Source organism: Leucoraja erinacea, chromosome 20 (genome assembly GCF_028641065.1).
Source record: "Leucoraja erinacea ecotype New England chromosome 20, Leri_hhj_1, whole genome shotgun sequence".
Taxonomy (NCBI): domain Eukaryota; kingdom Metazoa; phylum Chordata; class Chondrichthyes; order Rajiformes; family Rajidae; genus Leucoraja; species Leucoraja erinaceus.
The window spans coordinates 4,056,046-4,078,230 of record NC_073396.1 but is presented as its reverse complement, the minus strand read 5'-3'; the positions used below and the strand labels follow the sequence as shown (position 1 = coordinate 4,078,230).

The 22,185-nt window shown below is 41.8% G+C and overlaps 1 protein-coding gene across 1 annotated transcript in view; it reads right to left on the bottom strand.

Annotated features, from left to right (window-relative positions):
• sdk1a (sidekick cell adhesion molecule 1a) overlaps positions 1-22,185 on the bottom strand; it is a 513,213-nt gene that overhangs the window by 39,507 nt on the left and 451,521 nt on the right. The window contains 4 exon segments of the mRNA XM_055651028.1: positions 3,333-3,403; positions 7,919-8,022; positions 11,525-11,726; positions 18,363-18,557. Of these exon segments, the coding sequence (XP_055507003.1) occupies positions 3,333-3,403; positions 7,919-8,022; positions 11,525-11,726; positions 18,363-18,557 (572 nt within the window).

The window sequence follows — 22,185 nt, the reverse complement described above, 5'->3', positions numbered from 1 at the left end:
AAGGGCTAAGCAGGCTTGAAAGGAAAAAAAAGGCCAGATTCCTGTTCTCCCTTCCTTTGTTCTCATAAACCACAACTCGCTATAGAAGTATAGCTGGAGGAAGCTCTTGGTAGTTTATATTTCTGTATGAGAAAAATAATGTACCAATTGAGCAAAATCAATAGCAGTTCCATTCACTGAACACATTGGAATGCTTCCAATTGGCAATAACCAAACACTCAAAGCCATCCAATCTAATCTTCTCATTCATTTTTTCCCCAAAACAAACCCTCAGAGTAATCAGTTACCACAAAATGAAGCAAACTAGTTCCTGCAATGTTGTTTTCTCCCGCAGCTCCAACAGGCATATCTAGGTAATAGGAGCAATTCGTATTCTGGTTAAGCTGGCCAAAAGGCAGGGTAACAGCTTGCAAACGGTGAAACAGCCTTGTGTTTTGTTGCCTGTGTAATGAAGTGTACATGTGGGGTGTTATGTATATCACAGGTCTATAGTGAGCTTGCTTTTGGTTCATTGGACAAAATGCATTGGCCTAGAAATTCAAACATGTGGTGTGTGTGTGTTTTAAAAAAAAAGTATTTTACGATTAACTTTGTTACATAAAATCGCAAATTAATAGAGCAGAGTGCAAACTTGGAACGGAAGCTTCTCTATGCATGACTCACCTCTGCCTGAGCACAAAGAGGACTGGAAATTCAATCAAGTGATGGTGCATTTTTTTCCCCGTGTAATGCAACTGAAAATTGTTTTTTCCAGGTGTGAAATGCATTAACAACTATTTCTGGGTCATTTCATATCATTTCACTGGACATTTCTCGAGTGAGTCATCCTTGTACACACACTGTTATTTCCAACTCTCCTCACAGGTTCATGGCTGAACTGACAGCGAAACCGTGCAGTGACGTTTCAGAGAAACCTAATCTTCTGGATCTTGGGTACAACTGAGGATGGGAAGAGACATTGTGGAATGAATCTCGTTGGGTTAAGAATGAAGGCCAGCAGAGTGTGTGGAGGCATGTGTAGTGTGAGGTTTTGGTAGGGGAAGTGGATGCCTCGGTCTGAGCTTGAGATGTCATAGAAGAATGCAGCATGGAAACAAGTCCTTTAGTCCAACTAATTCATTCTGACCAAGTTGCCTACCGAATCTAATACCATATGCCATTGTGTGTCCTCGATGAGGTAGTCCTGTTGGCGTCATTCAGCACAATAACAACATTTTTAGTACAAGTACGTACATGAATGGGAAAGATTTAGAGGGATGTGAACCAAACGTGGGCAAGTGGGGGCATCTTGGTTGGTACGGATGAATTGAGCCTGTTTCTGTGCTACATGATTCTACATCACTTATCACGGAACATCAATGGTAAGAATCAAATGCTACCATCCTGGAGAGATAGCCGACAGGTACTCCAAGGACGGACAATTACTCCCCTAGGTCAGAGCCACGGGGTCTAGAAACATGCTGAGGCCCAAGAAATGTTCCTTCAGCGTTGAAACTGACTTATGGCTGGCATGACATAAGACCAGAAGGTCTGTGGGTGCGCTGCAAGCTGGCAGCCCTGCCAGCAGCGTGTCAGCTTTTTCTACTTTAAAAAAAAAAAATTGTGTGTTTATATGTATGTTTTTAATGTTTCTCTGTCTCTTGTGTGTGGGGGGTGGTGTGGGGGGGTAAGGGGGAAACCGCTTAGGTCGCCTCCTCCACGGAGAGGCGACTTTTTCCATGTCGCCTCCCCCGTGGCCTAACATCGAGGATTGGTGCGCCCTTTCCCGGGGCTTCAGCAGCGGGCGCAGCGTGGACTCTCGGCGTGGAGCGGGAAGCGCTCCGTTTGCTGGCCCGCGGCAGCCTGAAGCTGCGGTCTGCAGAGCTCCAGCTGGCGCGGCGTCCGCAACCTGGGATCCCTCATTGGGGACCCGGGAGAAGAAGAAGCTCCCACCGCCGGCCAGCGGCCTACTTCTACCGCGGAAGCGGTGGGGACTTACCATCGCCGGGGACCCCTGGAGGGGAGCTTCGACCGCCGGCCCTGCGGTCTGCGGTGCTTCTGGCTGCGACACGGCGGGAACTTTAAATCTTCGGCCGCCGGCCTGCGGCCTACACCAACCTGAAGCCGCGGTCTCCCAGAGGAGCACCGATTCAGGACTTACCTTGACTTTTACTCATCTGGACGCCTGCAGCGGCGACTGGGGAGGGTTGAGGTCCCAGAGGAAAATGGAGGACTGGCCAAATTTTGTGCCTTCCACCCCAGTGATGAATGCTGTGGTGGATGTTTGTGTTAAATTTTTATTGTGTTTTTGTGTGTTCTTTTTCATTGTACCGCTGCTGGCAAATCCATTTCACTTGCACTTTATGTAATATCCATGTCGAACATGATACTAAGTTAAACTAATCTCCTCCATCTTCAAATGATCCGTATCCCTCTATTCCCTGCATGTCCAGGTGCTTATCTAAAAGCCTGTTAAATGTCCCTGTCATTTTTGTCTTCATCACCATCCCGGCAGCTCCTTCCAGGCACTCAATGCTGTCGGTGTAAAAAAAAAACTCCCCTTTCACCTTAAAACAGGTGAGTAGGAATCTAGAAAATGCTCAAAAACAACTTGAGCTAACAGGAGAAATCTTCTCGACTGGCACCCTCAAAATGTAAACACCATTTCACTTCATATCCTGTGACCCATTGTAATATTTATTTTGACGCAATATACAATTTTAGTCCTCTATCTTTTTTAGTTGCTTATTGAAAAAAATGTCAAAGTGGTCGGAGAAGATCTGAGTGATTTTTGCCATCAGTGGCACGATTCAAGATGCACATTAAAAGTTAAGTAATAGGGATATGCCTTGCATTTCACCAAAGTCGCGTAAGTGTTACTAAACTAAGGCGACAGGACAAACAGAAATTATATTGTCAGGTGGATAATTTCAATCAGGTTGCAATGAATAAATCAATGCTAAAGAGATTAAAGCATTTTACTGGAGCGTGCCTGCCTTTCAACACAGCCAATATATCACCAGCAATTGTCAGAAGCTTGTTCTGCTAAGTGTGTAATATTTATAATGCTTGTAATCCATTGCAACATTTGATACACTTATTAATACGTTCTAGGTGTTTAACTATTCAAAGAAAATTGAACAAAATTCCAAAAAGGAAAATGTGAGATATGTTGAGATAGCATAATTATCATGCCATGATAACTATTTAATGTTCTGTAATTTTGGTAATTATGTTTTTCAGCAATATAATTTAGAAACATGTTATGATAAATGCGAAAACAGTCTTTTGGTATTTAATTAACTCAGTGAACATGTTGAATACACGGAGGGTTAATCACAGGCCTGACTTACCTGCCACTGCACAAGGACCGAGGTGGTGGTGCGTGGAATCACAGACACGATAACCGGTGCTTCACTGGGCACTGGAAAACAAAAGTGTAGGTGAAGCAGCTGTGAAACACATTGGTCCAATCCACTAATTGCCACGTACTCTCTGTACTTCTGGCCAGATGCACACCATTCTTTCCCTCTTTGCTCTCCTTGCCAAATTCCCACTGGAGTTTAGCAGATAGGTTGTCTGCTTCTGATATAATTTCTGTCATTTCAGAGTTGACGAATTAATTGAAAGACGCAGCAAGGGGACAGGCCCTTTGCCCCACGCCGACCATCGCTTGTCCAATCACACTAGTTCTATGTTATCCCACTTTTGCATCCACTCCCTTCACACTGGAGGCAATTTACAGCGGACAATTAACCTACAAACCCACACAGTAGCGGACTGGGTCTAAAAATATTGGTTGCCAGGAGACAAAGGGGGCCCACTTCATCAGGGGCCCACTTGCCATTGGGCAAGCTGACACCCTGGCCAGTCCGCCACTGAACCCACACGTCTTTGGGATGTGGGAGGAAACTGGAATACCCGGAGGAAACCAACCAAGACAATGTGAAATCTCCACACAGACAGCACCTCAACACTGTGAAGCAGCAGCTCTACCAGCTGTGCCATTGTGCCGTCCTGTGAAAACCTTTGGTGATGTTTCTTGGTTGTGAGCTGTTCGGCTGGTGGGAACGGGTATTATATCACTAGATTATGTCACGAAGACCATGGCAGTAAAAGACAATGCCCAGTTCAGGGTTTGATCTGGAAAACTGGAAAGAAGGGCGATTTAAGAAAAAAACCTATAGCTCCAGTTTTTCTGTGGCATAATTTTACAAATTCATACACGGACGATCGATGGTTCTTTAAGTATTATATTAACATGACAGATCTCTTTCTCCCCACCTCTAGCCGTATTACTGTTGTCCATGAGTACAAGAGAATCAGATCACTCGTTGCCATGGAGACACATCAAGGGACTGACTCGAATGGAGCAGGGATCAGCAAACAGTGGGTCATACAGGCCAGTCCAATGCAATTCTGTATTTATGTGTTTGTACTGTAATTATGTATCTTAATGCATAAGCTGTCCAGACTGAAATATCATTTTTGTTAAGTTCATTATCTATCATTAATTAACTCACTTTAAATTTAATGGAGATTATCTTTTGTTTTATTTCTAAACTAGATTCCAGCATTTTTATATCCTACACAGTCCTTAAGAGCTTAGCATATCATTCTCTTTTCTTTGATATTTTTTATCCCAGAGACTTGTGGATGCTGAGTCATAGAGTGATTCAGTGCAGAAACAAGCCCTTTGGCCCAACTCGTTCATGCTGACCAAGATGCCCCATCTAAGCTAGTGCAATTTGCCCATGTTTGGCTCACATCACTCAAAACCTTTCTTCAATACCATTTCTAAAACACTCAAAATTCAATTGGAGTCAGATTCAAAATTAATAATATTAGGAATGTCAGAGGGCTGCCCAAAGTTAATGATATTCCGAAGACGCTTCCTTGGCTACGGTTTAATAACAGCGAAAAAACTCATACTTAAATTCTGGAAAAAGATAACAGTCCCCACAGTGAAGATGTGGATCACAGAAATGACCGAGACACTACATTTAGAAAAAATAAGGCTTGTTTTGTCTGACAAATCAGATCAATTTTCCAAAATATGGTCTCTTTTCATTGAATTTCTTCAACAACAGAATGGTTGAACACAAATTCAAAACCGACGCTAGGGTCGGGTGAGCGGGTGTAGGGAAGGGCAGTGGGATATATCTCCGTCTTTTTTCCTTCACTTCTTCGTTAGTTCAGGGGTTTTTCTTCTTTCTTTTTTGTTTCTTTTTTGAAATTCTTTCTTTTCTTTTTCCTTTCTTCTTCCTTTCCCTTCTTTCCTTTTTTCTTTTTTCCGATTCACTTATTAGTTTATAAAATGTTAAAACTGAAGCTGTACGAAAACTGTATAACTGCTATGTCGATTACTTTCTCCTTGTACAATTGCTTCTAATAAAATAAATATTTAAAAAAAACAAAAAAAAACTTTTCTTACTCATTTATCTGGGATATGTCTCTGAACATGTTCAAGAGAGAGAGTAGTAGATTTGTGGGCTAAAGTTAACAAGCGACACAGGGATTAGATCAAGAATGAGACATGATGTCCAGGATCTGGCATGATTTTATTCAACGAAGGAGAAGGCTCACGAAGCTACATGGCTGTTCCCTGTTCTAAAACTCCTGTGTCTTGATTACACAGAACTCCAAACACAAACTGATATTCATCCCTGGAGGCCCTTCAACAGCCTGGGGTTAGGCTGGACCGCGCACCGCTCCAAGAGGCCGGGCACGTGGACCGGACGCGGCCTACAGCAGTACAGCTGCGGCGGAGGACACTAACGGCTACACTTGGCCAGGCCGACCCTGCCTGGACATCGGGCCTTCATGGTCAGGTCAAGAATCCTGCACTTAAAACAACTAGGACTTGAAAATAGCGCCAAACTGGCAGCTCAGTGTAGTACTGCTATACACTGTATCTGAAATGCGTTTCTAATATGTACCTAAGTGCTTATGTATGTGATACTTGTACTGAACTGTATACAAAAATAAATGTACCTCGGTACATGTGACAAATAATGTACCATACCATCCCTTTATTTTACTTGGTACTGCTGCTCATGGCTAGAATATGATGAAAACTGACCCAATAAACACAAATCCCGCCATTGGAATGAAGAAACTCTGATTCAGGCATCAAATTACAGGAGCAATGGAAGAAGAAGGAATCAGTTTCCACCAGAACCTCTCAGGCCTGGTTGTTTATATTCACATTGCAGGATATTTGCACATTACGTATTGGCTCCTTGGATAGCTTCTGTTTAAAAATTCACAACATGATTACACCAGAAGAAGCGTCCAGGGACGCAATGAAAATGACACATAGCTCCTCAGCTCCTCTCCCTTACAAAGTTGAATCACACCTGAGAAATAGGTGGCTGCATGTTTCAAGTTGTAATTTGGAAGCAACCATTTTTTAGTTTTATGATGATTAAATTAACTTTTGGATCATTGCTGGTTAGTCTATGGCAGACCAAACACCTTGATTTTTCAGGACTGCATCATTTTGCAATATTTATGCCTGATATGCTTAAGATGCTTTCTGAAATTTCAAATAGCTCACTCAGGATATTATCAGAGGAATTTGGCTGGAGATAATTGAAGAGGTACATTGCAACAGATATTACCATTTAACTCAGAGGATTTACAAACATGTAATCTCAATTGTATACTGTAATCATAGTAGGGGGCAGAATATCTCCCTACATTATGCATGGTGAAACCACAGGGGCATTCTTTTTATAATTGGTTTCAAGATTTTGTTGCACTGAGAAAATCATTCTCATGGCTCAGTAACTTTTAAACTGATTCCGCCAAGGATAACATCATGATTCCCTTTTACTTTAATGCGGGGGATATTTTCTCAGATTGCGCTCTGGTGAAATGTCTGGAGACATTTTACTGTATTAAAGGTGCTGGATGAAGATCATTTTATGTTCTTGTTTATTTGGCATTGCTCGTATGGATTCAGACATACATTGTACTTTGCAGTAAATAAGGTTCAATATTGTTTTCACTTTCCAACCCAATTTCTGAAATACTTCAGCTGGAAAAAAAGTAGATTATTTTATGGGGGGGGGGTTGGAAACAATACAACATTTTTTGTTTGGTTTAGTTTAAAGATACAGCATGGAATCAGGCACTTCGGCCCACCGAGTCTGCGCCAACCTGCGATCCCTGCACACTAACATTACCTTACACACACTCGGGACAATTTACAATTCCACCGATGCCAATTAGCCTATAAACCTGCACGTTTATGGAGTGTGGGAGGAAACTGGAGCTCCCGGAAAAAACCCACACAGGTCATGGGGAGAATGTACAAACTCCAGACAGACAGACAGTACCCGTAGTCAGGATCAAACCCGGGTCTCTAGTGTCGTAAGGCAGCAACTCTACCGCTGTGCTAACCTGCCGCCCACATTGTCAATACAAAACAGCTACCATCAAATTAGTATCATAATTAACTGAACTGAATGCAGCAGGCTGCATATAGTAGTTTTGTGAGAGAACATAAAAATAATTGGGAGCGAAGTGCAGTATTAGTTTTTTTTTAAATGATTAAAATGATGCATATAAATAAAATGCTGTAATTTAAAACTGATAGAAGTAAAGCAATTTCACAGGCTAATATTAATTGAGCTCTTAACGTTGTTTGTTGATGAATGCTTTGTGGTAAAGGTTTTACTTTACTCCTCATTCTTGCAAACTTACTTCGTTATTTGATGTCTCAATGCAATTTAATTCCTGCCTGCCTTAAAAATTACCTGATCTAAGTAATTAGAACCAGAATATGTTGGACTTGAATTCACCTTTTCCATCAAAATAGAAAAACAACAGCTAACAGAATTGGAAAAACCGACAAAAATAAAAATGTGATAGTTCAAAATTGTGAATAAATTAGCAAATTTAACAGTGAAATATTAGTGTAACTTCTGCTTACAATCTTGCAGCGTCGTCACTGGCTCTGTTTCCTCGCTAAAAGCACTGTCTCCCATATCATTTGTGGCCATCATTCGCAGTTGGTAAGTAGTGTACGGCTTCAAACTGATGAAAGGGAGAGGGAACAGTGAGCAGTCATTGCATGCAAAGGATATGCAACAAAATACTACTTTCATTTACATGACATTGTTGTGTCCCAAACACTATGGTGCCCTGAAATAGGGGGACCATGTATAAACACTGCTGTAATTTCTAAATGGTGAATCCAAAATGAATTAAAACGGCCTTTATTAAAATCTGACAATGTGCACTTTAACCACATGTGATTTTTTTTCTATTACAAATCTCAAATTACAGAGACAAATAAATGAATGATGGGTCTTTGTCCCAAACATTATGGAGGGCACTGTATATTGGTGATATTGATTGGAGAATTAATATCGGAAAGAAATAGGATGTTCTTTTCTCTAAATGGTGTCTACTCTCAGAGTCAAGGCCGAACCATAGCGAACATGAAGAATACAGTGGGAAGAGCTTACAAAACAGGAACAATCTTCATCGGGAGTCTTTTCATGGTCTCGCCCACCTACATGGTATTATTGCTGCTGGTTTCATTCTAGATGGTTGCTATTGTTAAAATTCAAGAGTTGGAGAATGAAAGAGGGTGCAGGAAAATAGAGATATGTATAACTTGCTAAGAAGTCCATATGTCTTTTCAAGAAATGTTACTTGTTGTCAAAGGAAAGAATGGGACAGTGAGTGATCAAGCAAGGCCTGATCACTCTTGTGAAGCCATATTGCTTCATTGAATTATTAAAGAATAGTTTCCAGGTTCACATGTAGAGGTCTAGTAAGTACAGATTATTTTTTCCAGATTTAAAAGGCTGTTGAACAAGTCACTGTGAGACAATGGGTCCTACAGGAGACGTTTATCCACACATTATAATTCACTCGACACATATTTCCAGCATATTTTCTTGTCATTTTTGCTTTCTGCTCTCCAGCTTATCACCAATTTAGTCAGAATAAATTTCTGTTTCTGCTTTAGGAAGCCATTCTGATAGAGTGCCGGATGAGGGAATTCAAGTAAAATACTAAGTCCTGGAGTAACTCAGTGGGTCAGGCAGCTCTCTGGAGGACATGACCAGGTGACGTTTAGGGTCAGGACCCTTCTTTAGATGGATTGTAGTGGGGGGGGGGGGGGGGGGGGGGGGGTGAGGGGAGAAAGCCGGAAATGAGGTGGGAACGGGACAAAGCCTGGAAAGTGAAAGGTGGACATAGATATTTGATTGGCAGGCGGGTGGACAGAGGCTAGAGATAAAAAGGAGACAAAAGCCCCTGTCCCACTTACGTGTACTTGGCACGCAAATTACGCAACCTCGTGGTCGCGTTGAACCGCGACGGTCCTGCAAAGGTCGCGTGCGATTTCATGCGTACGCACAGCCGTCTGGAGCGTGTGACGTTATTTGAAGATGGACACAAAGCTGGAGTAGCTCAGCAGGACCGGCAGCATCTCTGAAGAGAAGCAATGGGTGACGTTTTGTATCGAGACACTTCTTCAGTCAGAAAAGGGTCTTGACCCGAAACGTCACCCATTGCTTCTCTCCAGAGATGCTACAGGTCCCGCTGAGTTACTCCAGCATTTTGTGTCTATCTTCAATTTTCTTGGCCCTGCTCTGGGAGTAGGAGGCGGATCCGGACCTGCTGTGAACCCCAGGCCGAGCTCAGCGATCGTTTGCCCGCTTCTGCTGCTGTTGGAGGTGAGACATTGCAGCGCGCCAGGGTCTTGGGCCTGTCCCACTTTGGCCGTCAGTTACGCGACAGGCCGGTGGAGCATGAAGATTTTGTTTGTTACAAAAATTACATACCCCTCCGCGCGGGCTTCTCAGTGGGACCGGCCCCGCGCAGCCACACGACGATGCCCGTGCGCCTCAATGCGACCACAAGGTCGCGCAATTTGTGTGCCAAGGACACGTAAGTGGGACAGGCCCTTAAGGTAAAGGCAGAAGAGGAGTGAAATGTAAAGCCAGAGGGAGTGATATGGGTGGAAGAGGACATGGGGCAGAGAAATCTTAGAATTCAACATGACTGGGAGACTAGGAATGGAGGGCAGGATGCAGAAGAGGAGGAGAAGGAGAGGGGGAACAATGGCTTTCAGTAGGAATATTCAGGATAACGTTATGCTGTAAAGCCGACTCAGAACTGATTATACATTGACCTGGGGTTTTGAGTTTTTTTCAGCTCGGAGATACAGCACAGAAACAGACCCTTCGGCCCACCAAGTCCATTCTGACCAGCGATCCCCGCACACTTACACTATCCTACACACTAGGGACAATTTACAATTTTACCAAGCCAATTAACCTACAAATCTGTACGTCTTTGGAGTTTTGGAGAAAATTGGAGCATCCGGAGAAAATCCACACTGGTCATAGGGAGAACGTACAAACTCCGTACACAGCACCTGTAGTCAGGATCAAATCCTGGTCTCTGGCGCTGAGAAGCAGCAACTCTACCGCTGTGCCACCATGTCGCCTTGTAATAAAGACAATATTGTCAGAGGTCACTATCATCACTACTTAAAAGCGACAAAAATGTCAGTTGCAGTCAAACACAACGATCTGGAAGTTGCTGTCAATAATACTCTGCTCCTCCACAGATTTAACGCATCCAATCAACACAGAGACCAGTGATTGATGCAGAGTTCAACTTTTAGGCTCCAGTCCAAATAGTGAAAATATTACGACTTATTGAATAAAATATAACTGAGCTTTGAGACAGCAACCAGGCCATAAATTATTGCCACTTCGCTGGCTCTGAGAAACTAATTACACAAAACCTGGCTTGTCATTCTTTCCATTTCATGATAAAAATAGTTCTCTGATATTCAAATATTAAAATTAAAATCAAGATATCTCAGCTGCTTCCCATCATCCCATCTACAATCTTTATTGTGCTTTTAGTAAGATGACAAAATACATCTTTACAATCCTGGCTATATAGTTCCTGGTTTGGCAGCTGTTGGTTGACCTCAGTATTTGCTTTCACAGTCTATATAAGGACTTCAGTGTTCTTGCATTCCCCATAGATGGTACCAGACTGTAGGGATTAAGGGAAGTAATATCTCAGAGCTTGCTAAGCATATATGTGCAGTTTACTTCAAGGTCCAAGGCAAATGTTGTCCCTTCATCAGTCCTATCAATTTCCAAGCCAATATTTTTCTCTTTCAGGAGTTAAATGGGCTCCCACTAAACACAAAACTCTGTTCTTATTTCAGAATGTTCCTTTCTGTGGTATAATTACCTGATGGCAGGCAATTAATGCAGATTTTTCTTTATGCCAATCCATTTATGGATATTTGTAGGAAGGAACTGCAGATGCTGGTTTACACCCAAGATAGACACAAAATGCTAGAGTAACTCAGCAGGACAGGCTGCATCTCTGGAGAGAAGGGATGGGTGATCTTTCAAGTCGAGACCCGTCTTCAGTCTCAAGACTCAGCCCCGCTGAGTTACTCCAGCCTTTTGTGTCTATCTTCCATTTATAGCTATGTTTTGTAAGTAAGTTTTAGAAGTTTATACATCAAGGACCAGACTGTGGATCTTACCGCTCTATCACGTATGATGTTGCATCGTGGTTGATTGAGGAGGTGTGTGTCTGCCATTCCAAGCCAGGGAGTTCTTTTGTTTGCACTGTGAAGTAGCGGACTGGTGATGAACGATCGTTGCCTGGTGTCCACTGCAACAGCAAGCTGCGACCACCAATCTCAGACTGCGGTACAGTCAGGTTGGTAACGGGCTGTGGCCGATCTGTTTAAGAAAAGTTTCAGAACCGTTGCTTCCCAATATTTCTGGTAAATCACACGTGCATGGAAATCTTCATAAACTGAACACACATGAAGAATGCTTTTTTAATACCACCACACTGTATTCCGTTGTAACTACTGCATTTAAACTACAAAAACTGTTCACCATCCAGAGAACAAAACATCTTTGGAGAGGAGTTATCAGTTTATTACTTGCAATTAAGTCATAATGAGGCACAGGACTTACTGCCATGGACTTCATTTCCAAAGATCTGATCTCATCCTTTCTGAGGAGCAATGCCACCAAACTAAGGGGTTTAGGAAGACAGCCGCTACAAAGAACCTCCTGAGACTCCAGGTTCACACATTGTGCACAAACTGCTCAATGTCCTCGCCCACGATCATTACAGGTAGATGATAGATGGCACGTCAAGCATCTTACTACTCACTACAGTTTTAATGAGGCCAGCTATGCTCTTTATGATACTTGACTTCCAGCAAAGAACAAGAGGCAGGGTGGGCACATCAGTCTGCCAGCACCTGCAAGGTTCAAGCTTCGATCAATTGCACTTAGCCAGCACCGTGGCTTCCCTTCAGAACCTGAAGAACTTCATGAATTGTAAGCGTTATCTATTACTCCCAGTCTCTGCTTTCTGTCTTGAAGCCAGCGTAATGCACTTTGCCATTTGTTCCCAGAAATCACATTGTCTGACCTGCTTCATTGATTTGTTATGGGATATATTAATAAATCTTTCAAAATTTAGATAAATTAAATATATTGAATTAACATTTCACTCTCATTGATACATCCTCAAAAGATTCAATGGGGTTGTCAAGCTTGATTTTTCTTTTGAAATCTATCTTGATGATTCATCATTAAATCCTTTGTTACTTGAACCTTTTATTCTTTCGTGTAGATGGGATCCCATTATGTTTCTTACCATCATTAAGCTGACTGGTTATAATTCTCTGGGCACATTCTATCCCTTTCTTCAATGCAAATGTTAAGTTTGCTATCCAGCAGGTCCTCTGGCGCGATAGATTTTTATAATAAATTATTAAATATTAAAGTAATGGCTCTGGTTTTCTTTCCCTAATTCTTTTTAAAAACAGTAGATTCAACTCATGCTAATCATGGGTTCTGTCATCTTTGAGTTTCATTAGTTTACTACAGACTTAATGAGTTGGAAAGGGTGCAAATGAGATTAACTAGAATGCTGCCTGCGCTTGAGTTATAGGGAGAGGGATAGGTTGGGATTTTTTTCTTTGGAGGAGTGACTAGATGATGAGGGGCATGAATAAGGTGAACGCTCACAATTTTTCCCCAGGGTAGTGGGTTTTTAAATTGGAGGACATAGACTTAAAAGAGCGAGGGGAGAAATTGAAGAGGGACAATTTCTTCGCTCAGGGGGTAGTCCATATCTGGAATAAACTGCCAAAGGAAGCTTTAGATATAGATGCACTTAAATGGGACTACCCCAATATGCCATCTTGGTGGCCACGACCAAGGTGGACTGAAGGGCCTGTTTCCATGTAGTATAGATTTATGACATCCCCTTTTTCTATTCATCTCATTCCTGATCTTAATATCCAATGCCACTTGTTGTATCTCCTTGACAAATACTGAAACATGTTTTTATTAATATGTCTGTAAAATATTTTACTATTTTGCTTTCTATTCCTTGATAATTTAACATCATAGTTTATCTCTTACTTATAAACATTTTGCATTTTCTCTTGCTGCACATTAATGTATTTCCCTTTCCTTAACCTTAATTATTCTCTTGTCTTTATTCATCCGTGGAGTTTCTGTGTACTGTTTATACTTTTTGCAGGATATATATTTCTCTGCACAGTGTAGAACACTGTTTTAAATACTCCCCTGTTTCTTTTCAGTCAGAAAAGTATTATGCTCACAGTCAGGCAAGGGATATGAAGGCAGCTATTGTGCTCATTCAGCCGGTGATTGATCAATGGATACGCCAGAGTGGAGACACAGGCATTACAGACACCCGAGTGCCAGGCCATTCTCAGAGGAGAAGAGATTCAGGATGATACATGGTTGGATCTACAACTACTGTGGTGACTCATGAGGTATTGATTCTCTGGATTTCATCATAGATGTCATAAGCATCTTTTCCCCAGTGAGAAGGGACTTGGTTTCTATAAATTCCTTTTTCTAATGCAAGAACAAGTACGTAGATGTATTCTGCACATGAGTTGAGTTGAATTTATTGTCATGTGTACCTAGGTACAGTGAAAAGCCTTTGCTGTGTGCTAACCAGCCAGCGGAAAGACAACACATAGTTACAACCGAGCCGTCCACAGTGTACAGTTACATGATCAATGGAATAATGTGAATAATGTTTAGTCCAAGATATCAAGATAGTAAAGCCCGATCAAAGATGGTCCAAGGGTCTCTAATAAGGTAGATCGTAGCTCAGGACTGCGCTCTAGTTGTTGGGAGGATGGTTCAGTCGCCTGATTACAGCTGGGAAGAAACTATCCTTGAATCATAGATGTATTCTCTCATCACTGTGATGTGGCTGAGGTCTTTTTAATGTGGTGACTTGGATACTGATCTAGCAATGTGCTACCATTGCATGGCCCCCTTTTACTAAAATGTCAAGGTCCTCCGCTTCTCTCTGTCATTTGCTGGCAAACACAGTGTAGTTAAGTACTGGCAAGTACTCACAATTCTATTGATGACTTTCATTGGGGCACATTTGCCAAAAAAGTGAAAGCTTGAGATCAGAATTTGACAGTGTGTACAAATGGTGTGTGACCACAACAGTGTATACTGTTAACCGGGAACCTTTAATGTGCAGAAACAAGAAATTACACAAAAGGACACAGTACTGCAGTACTCAGCAGGTCAGGCAGCATGAAGAAGGGTCCCAACCTGAAACGTCACCTATCCATGTTCTCCATAGATGCTGCCTGATCCACTTAGTTACTCCAGCACTGTAATCTTTGATGGGGGCTCTACAGAATTCTTTATCAGAGTCATACAGCTTGAAAACAAGAAAGAGGCCCTTCGGCCCAACTTACCCATGTCGACCAAGGTGCCCCATCTACTCTTGTCCCAGCTGTCCATGTTTGGCCCCTATCCCCCTAAACCATTCCTATCCTTGTACATGTTCAAATATCTTTTGAATGTTATTATAGTACCTGCCTCAACTACCTCCTCTGGCAGCTCGTTCCATTTCCCCATCACCCTCTGTGTGAAAATGTTGCCCCTCAGGTTCCTATTAAATCATTACCCTCACCTTAAACATCAGTCCTCTGGTTCATGATTCCCCTTCTTTGTGTAAAAGACTATGCGGATTCTATTTGTCTTGCTGATCACTGCTCCATAAAATGGGATCTATTGACAGGAAAGACTACTACCAAGCTGAGATCTTTCAACTTCGTCCCTTACAGCCTTTACTTCAAATGAAATAAACGATTGAAGTTATAATTTTGCAAGAATAATTAAGCTAAAATAAATTGAAATATTTGAACCTGGGCTCTGAAAGTCTTAGTAATCCTCTTACAAAGTCAAATGTGGAGTAATTGGACTATAACAGTAAATGGCATTGCAACTCATTTAAATGTTAATAATTTGGCCCATTGGTTTCACTTGATATAATGATACTAATTGAAGATCAAAGGGAATTATAATGTAATACATTGCCAGTTTCTGCTATCCAAAGTACGGCGTTCTTGTCAAAGCTTATCAGGGACGAGATGTGTTGGCTCAGCACTGGGCCCCCTGTGTCATGTGCATTCATTGATTTTCACAACTAAATACCCAGTAACAAACACATTTGGAAGTTATATACAGTGACTGATTATGTTTACAGTGTACAAGCAATGTAGAGGTTATTGATTGGATATGTACAAGTGAACATTAACCATGGGGAATATTTTTATTTAGTTTTGTTTAGTTTAGAGATACAGCGTAGAAACAGGCCCTTTGGCCCATCGAGTCTGCACAGATCAGTGATCCCCACACATTAACACTACCCTACACACACTTGGGCAAATGTTACATTTATACCAAGCCAATTAAACTACAAACCTGCATGTCTTTGGATTGTGGAAGGAAACTGAAGAAAACCCGGGGAGAACATACAAACTCTATACAGACAAGTACCCGTAGTCAGGATCGAACCCGTGACTCTGGCGCAATAAGGCAGTAGCTCAACTGCTATGCCACCGTGCCGCCCGAATGGTTCAGCACAGAATCTGTTTAAAGGGGATGCTGCCCGGTGAGAAAACACTGACAGGGAGGGCACCGTCTTATTTTTCTCAGAAATGTATCTGTTGGAATCATTCTCCATCTAATTAGTGTTAATTGTCAGTGGTAGGAAATATGTAACATGAACGGGTGCAGCAACAGTTATCCCCGTCTTCCCACAAGAAAGTCGTCAAAGTGCACCAATATACACATTCATTCATTCGCCCCAATTTCTCTTCTGTGTTACTCACACTCAACTGTGTGCTGCACATGAATGTTGGCTTTTAATTAGCCTTTCAATTAAAACGATTTTTATTTCCCAACTCTCTTTGCATATCCTTGCAGCTTCACAATAAATGTTAAATACGAACGGTAATGAGGAAGTAGTGTTAGATAGGATTTGCATCAAAACCTAACATCCAAACAGTGCAACCATGGATGAATTCTCAAAAAGACCTTAATCCTTCTAATTTTTTTTTGCCTCATTTGGCATTTTAAAACATGAGAACTAGGAGGAGTGGGGAGGCAGATGCTGGGGAAAAAAGAAAGCTTACTGCCCAATGCACTCAACAGTGTGGGAGGAACTAAGTCTAAAGTAAGTAAGTGTCATGGGGGAAAGGCTGTGGCTATTCCTCTCATCTCTGTCCCTTATTATTTTATAAACCTCTGTAAGGTCAGCCCTGCATATGAAAGACACAACTCTCTCTCCCTTACCTCTACCTCTATGCCTTTGTACCCCAAATATTGAACTGCCAGTCCTGTCGCTCCTTCATCCACCGCTCTGTAATAACTATAATATCCCAGTCCCGTGCACCACTGGCTCTGACCCCAACTATCATTAAGTGCTTCGAGAGGCTGGTCATGGAGTACATCAACTCCAGTCTCCCAGCCATCCTTGGTCCACTGCAATTGGCTCTCCACTTTTTAAACAGTGCGATTCTCCAGTCCCGAGTCCTCATCTGTGTCTACAGAGGATACAAAGATCCCTGTCAAGGCCCCAGCAATTTCCTTTGTTGCCTCTCTCAGTAACCTGGAGTACATCCCACCAGGCGTTGGGGACATATTCATTTAGCTTAGTTTAGAGATACAGCGCAGAAACAGGCAATTCGACCTACCGAGTCCACGCTGACCAGCTATCCCTGCAGATTAGCACTACTCTACACACACTAGGGACAATTATACCATGCCAATCAACTTACAAACCTGTCCTTCTTTGGAGTGGGGGAGGAATCCAGAGGTCCCGGAGAAAACCCACGCAGGTCATGGGGAGAATGTACAAACTCTGTACAGACAGCACCTGTAGTCAGGATCGAACCCGGGTCTCTGACATTGTAAGGCAGAAACTCTACTGCGCCACCGTGCTGCCCAGTACATATTTATCTTAAATATTCCTGATGTCCCGCATCCTTCTTGATAGCAAGATGCTCTGGAATAGCAGCATATCCCTCCCTCCTTTTCCTTCATTTTGGTGACGACCAAGGCAAAGAACAGAATTCTGAGAATTCAAACTCCTTGGTCCCCATGAACACTAGAAACTGGTATTTTGAAAAAAAAAAAAGATCAAATGGCCCGAAGATTGTGTCATGTTGTGATCTTTGATGATGTATGAAATTTAAATGTAATGTTATGTTGCTGTGGTGGATAAACCTTTAACATTTGTGATGGTGAAATTGAGAACATTGTCAATTTTATTGCAAGGAAATTTGCACTGCTCGCAACCCTGATTGCAATGGAATTACATTTCTTCAATAGATGAGGAAGAACAATTACTTCAATCTCCAGCAAAGTCTGAATATTTTGGAAAATATTTTTAATATTGTCTGAAGAAGGGTTTCGGCCCGAAATGTTGCCTATTTCCTTCGCTCCATAGATGCTGCCGCACCCGCTGAGTTTCTCCAGCACTTTTGTCTACCTTAATATTATGAAATACTCGTTTCATTAACTAGATGCATAAGGAATTCAGTACTTACAAACAGCCACACAGTCTGATAGTATAAATTCATGTTAATTAGTGATAAAGCAGAATTTGTCCATTAAGTCTACTCCACCATTCAATCATGGCTGATCTGTCTCTCCCTCCTAACCCCATCCTCCTGCCTTCGCCCCATAACCACTGACACCCGTACTAATCACCAATCTATCAATCTCCGCCTTAAAAATATCTATTGATTGGGCCTCCACAGCCTTCTGTGACAATGAATTCCACAGATTCACCACCCTCTGACTAAAGAAATTCCTCCTTGTCTCCTTCCTAAGGAAAGTCCTTTAATTTGGAGGCTATGACCTCTGGTTCTAAACTCTTCCACTAGTGGAAACATCCTCTCCACATCCACTCTACCCTGTCACACAGCATGGAAACAAGCCCTTTGGCCCAACCTGCTCATGCTGACATGATGTACATCTGTGCTCATATTGTACCTCTGGTTTGTGTGGTGATCACCATCGCCTCGACTGAGTCTCCCCAGCCCCGACGAGTCCTTGCAGATACACGGAACACGTATGGCGATTCTGGTATCAGGTTTGTTGCCGAGTATTGTCGGGCATTGGAACTGACTTCTATGGTGATGAATTTGTTTGACTCAGTGGTAGCCAGACAGTAAGCTATTCTGTAACCTGCAAAACAAGAGCAAAAATAATCTAAAACACAGTTTAAAATATTACATATTTAGCAGAATGACTGTGTGAAATGATTATCAAGATACTGTAAATCATAGAAGAGGTTTTTCATTATGTTATACAGCCAGTTCTAAGCGTTAGGTTCATATTTTTGTCTTTAAGGCCGGGTTTTGAGTATAATCAGAATGCAATGCGCATTCAGTCCGATGGGTATCAAACATAGATCAACCAAGATCAAACATAGCTCAACCAATTATCCAGTGGATGCTATTTCACTGAATAAAACGACATATTTCATCGTAAATCCACTACCCAATCCAGAAAACTCAATCTGAGACATGCTACAAAGATAATGGGTTCAGAATTAGCAGTCACTGTTGATGTGCCTATGGTTGCTGCTGGACACAAAACCAAGCTCTGGCTCAGCTGGTGAGATTCAGCCAGCATCACTCTGCAGTGCAGGGAAGCTGGAATGTTGCTTAGTTTAGTTTAGTCTCAGTGTAGTTTAGAGATTCAGCGCGGAAACAGGCTTTTCGTCTGACCGAGTCTGCGCCGACCAGCGATTCCCCCACACTGACACTATCCTACACACATTAGGGCCTTTTTTTAACAATTATATCAAGCCAATTAACCTACAAACCTGCACGTCTTTGGAGTGTGGGAGGAAACCGGAGATACCAGAGAAAACCCACGTGGTCATGGGGAGAACGTACAGACTCTATACAAGTAGCAACCGTAGTTGTGATCGAACCCGGGTTCTTTCTGCATTCTGCCTGTTGTGACGTGGAATTGTCAGATTCATTTCTTTAATAATTTCTATAATAAACGTATTATATCTTGCCGCAGCTGACTCGATTATTGGCGTCAAATTCAATAAAGAGGAGAAAAATCACCACTAATGTTTGGGGTTACTTTCACCACAGATAACATAATACCGCAGAGCTGTTCTATAACAGCAGAAGCCTGATAAAAAAATATTACAGGTGAATTTTTCTTGCAGTTATCAATTGTACAGGTCCAAATGAAATTGGTTTTACTCCCAACTGACTTACTTCTGCAACTTATGTTTATGTGTGAATTTGATATTGTTGCGTTCTCCTGGGATCCCTTTTCCTTTAAATAATGTTGAAGTATCTTGATGATAGACTTCAAAACAGAACAAATTGTTCTTTAACCATCAGCAATGTACAACCCTCCCCCCCCCCCCCCCCCCCCCCCTTGTTGCAACATGAAAAAACCTGCAACAGCACAAATTGTTCAGGCACTTCTATGGCAGGACAAGACTGCAATCAGTTCGTTACAAGTCTTATTTATCTCATCCAAATAAGATTAAAATGAGGACAAATGGGATTTAAAAAAAACCCACTTAGCACTTCAATGCGTACACTGAATGAGAATCTTTGTAGAAACAAAATCGTTGTCTGTTCTATCACTGAAATTATAGACAACATAAATGTGGGTTGTAGTGAGGAGGGAAGATCGAAGATCTCTTAAAAAAACAAACAGAGCAATAGTACCAGTCTGAAGAAGGGTTTCGGCCCGAAACGTTGCCCATTTCCTTCACTCCATAGATGCTGCTGCACCCGCTGAGTTTCTCCAGCATTTTTGTCTACCAACAGAGCAATAGTACCAATGTACAAGAAATGTACCTATTTCTAAGTTTCATTCCAGTTCAATTTATTCTTTTTAACGCTAAAGCTTTTAGATTACAATCCCATTAAATGTGGTATGCAATAATATCATCATAGGTGAATCTGGAGTCCATTTTCTCCAATCTCGAGAAGAAAACCAATAAAATGTCAACATGAACTGTGGAATTTGAATTGATTTGAAAATGATCATTAACATTCCTTCGTGTTGGTGCTACCTCTTCAGTTGCTTTTGATGATATTAGTAAGTCATTCAAGATGATCCTGTATCATGATTACAAAATAAGGATCAAAACAAATTCCCAATGGAGGCACTAGTGAACTGGATCCTGTGCTGAATCTCGTCTTCAACATTCAAGGGACAGGCAGTTATTGGGGAAAGTCAAGTGTTTGACCATTTCTCCAGTCCCTCAATGATGAATCTGTTAGGTCAACTTTAGGAGCTTGCATAGGTCGAGAATACAACTTGGTCTTCATGGCGAATCGTGAGTGTAGTGGGCATTCTCAAAGAGATCTTGAGGTTCCAGCACAGACTGGAGGTTGCTCTCGGTGTGAGTAGGGATGGCACAATCATTTGCGTATTGCCAAAGGTGTATGATGTCCAATGGAGACATCCAAGATCAAAAGGTCCTCCATCCGTTCCATCCATGCCCTGAGAAAACCCTCCGTGCTGAGTGCAAAGACAATTGCATCATGCTATTGACGAGGTCAATGTTGCCAGCATTGAGGTGTAGATCATCAGATATCAACACTGTTGGACATGACATTGTGTTCAGATGTTCAATTCTTGACTCCCCAAATTAGCACTTCAACTCCAGATCTCATGGCAAAAAAGGGCAATATTACAAATTATTTTGAGGTACATCTTCAGAAAACAGACATACACATCATAAGCTGGGAAAGGCACATCACCAAATGTTCCCAAGTGGGAGCCTGCTTTGAAGAGGAACTGACAAGAAGAGGCCTTAGAAAGGAAATGGAATGAAACCCTATCCAGCGCACTGCTCTCCCAAATGCAAACATCTCAAATATCCGAGAATAGATATGTGGGTCTAGGATTGGGTAACTGAGATTTTCATTGTATCTTCGCCTCACTGTAGTTGTGTGTGTGACACAATAAACTTGACACGAGTTACTTCTGGGTCTCCCAGTGAACCACTGAAGAGATCATATGGGTTTGTAGGTTACTTGGCTTGGTGTAATTGTAAATTGTCCCGAGTGTATGTAGGATAGTGCAAGTGGTCGGTGCGGACTCGGTTGGCCGAAGGGCCTGTTTCAGTGCTATATCTCTAAATTAAACTAAACTATCTTTGAATCTGTTGATCACAAATGATGATCATGAGTCTGAAGAAAAGTCTCGACCCAGAATGTCACCTATACATGTTCTTCGGAGATGCTGCCTGACAAACTGAGTTACTCCAGCATTTTGTGTCCTATCATACATTAGTTAAATTAGTTCTAATTACATGTACACTCTTGAAAAATGTTGCCTAGTCTATTCATTAGGCATGGGGCTGAATCCTGTGGTACATTACCTGCACTACGTCATGTAGCCGATGTATATTAAGAATGCAATACACATTATTGCCACTTAGTGTCACCGCAAGACAACATGTGTTCTGTTCCTGTTTATTTACCTATCAATTATTTATGCAGTGCATTGTTGCTCGGGGCAATTACATGTTCCACCAAAGCATTAATTTTCAGTCAGACTCAGTACTTCCGTGGGCTTATATACAGAGGCTTGTAAAATATGGCATCTCATTACTTGACAAGGAAATATTCTGCAAGTATCTATCTGTCTTTTTGTTAGCTGGGCGCAGGATGGTAATAGTTGCCATGGCAAAGTTTCTTGCCCATTTGTTCCATATTTCCTTTCAGCTGAAAGAACAAGCACATGGCCAAAGGATTCAAAGGCAAAATAAATAGAAGCAAGACGTTGGAGAATACATATATAAAAATAAAGATCTCAGTAA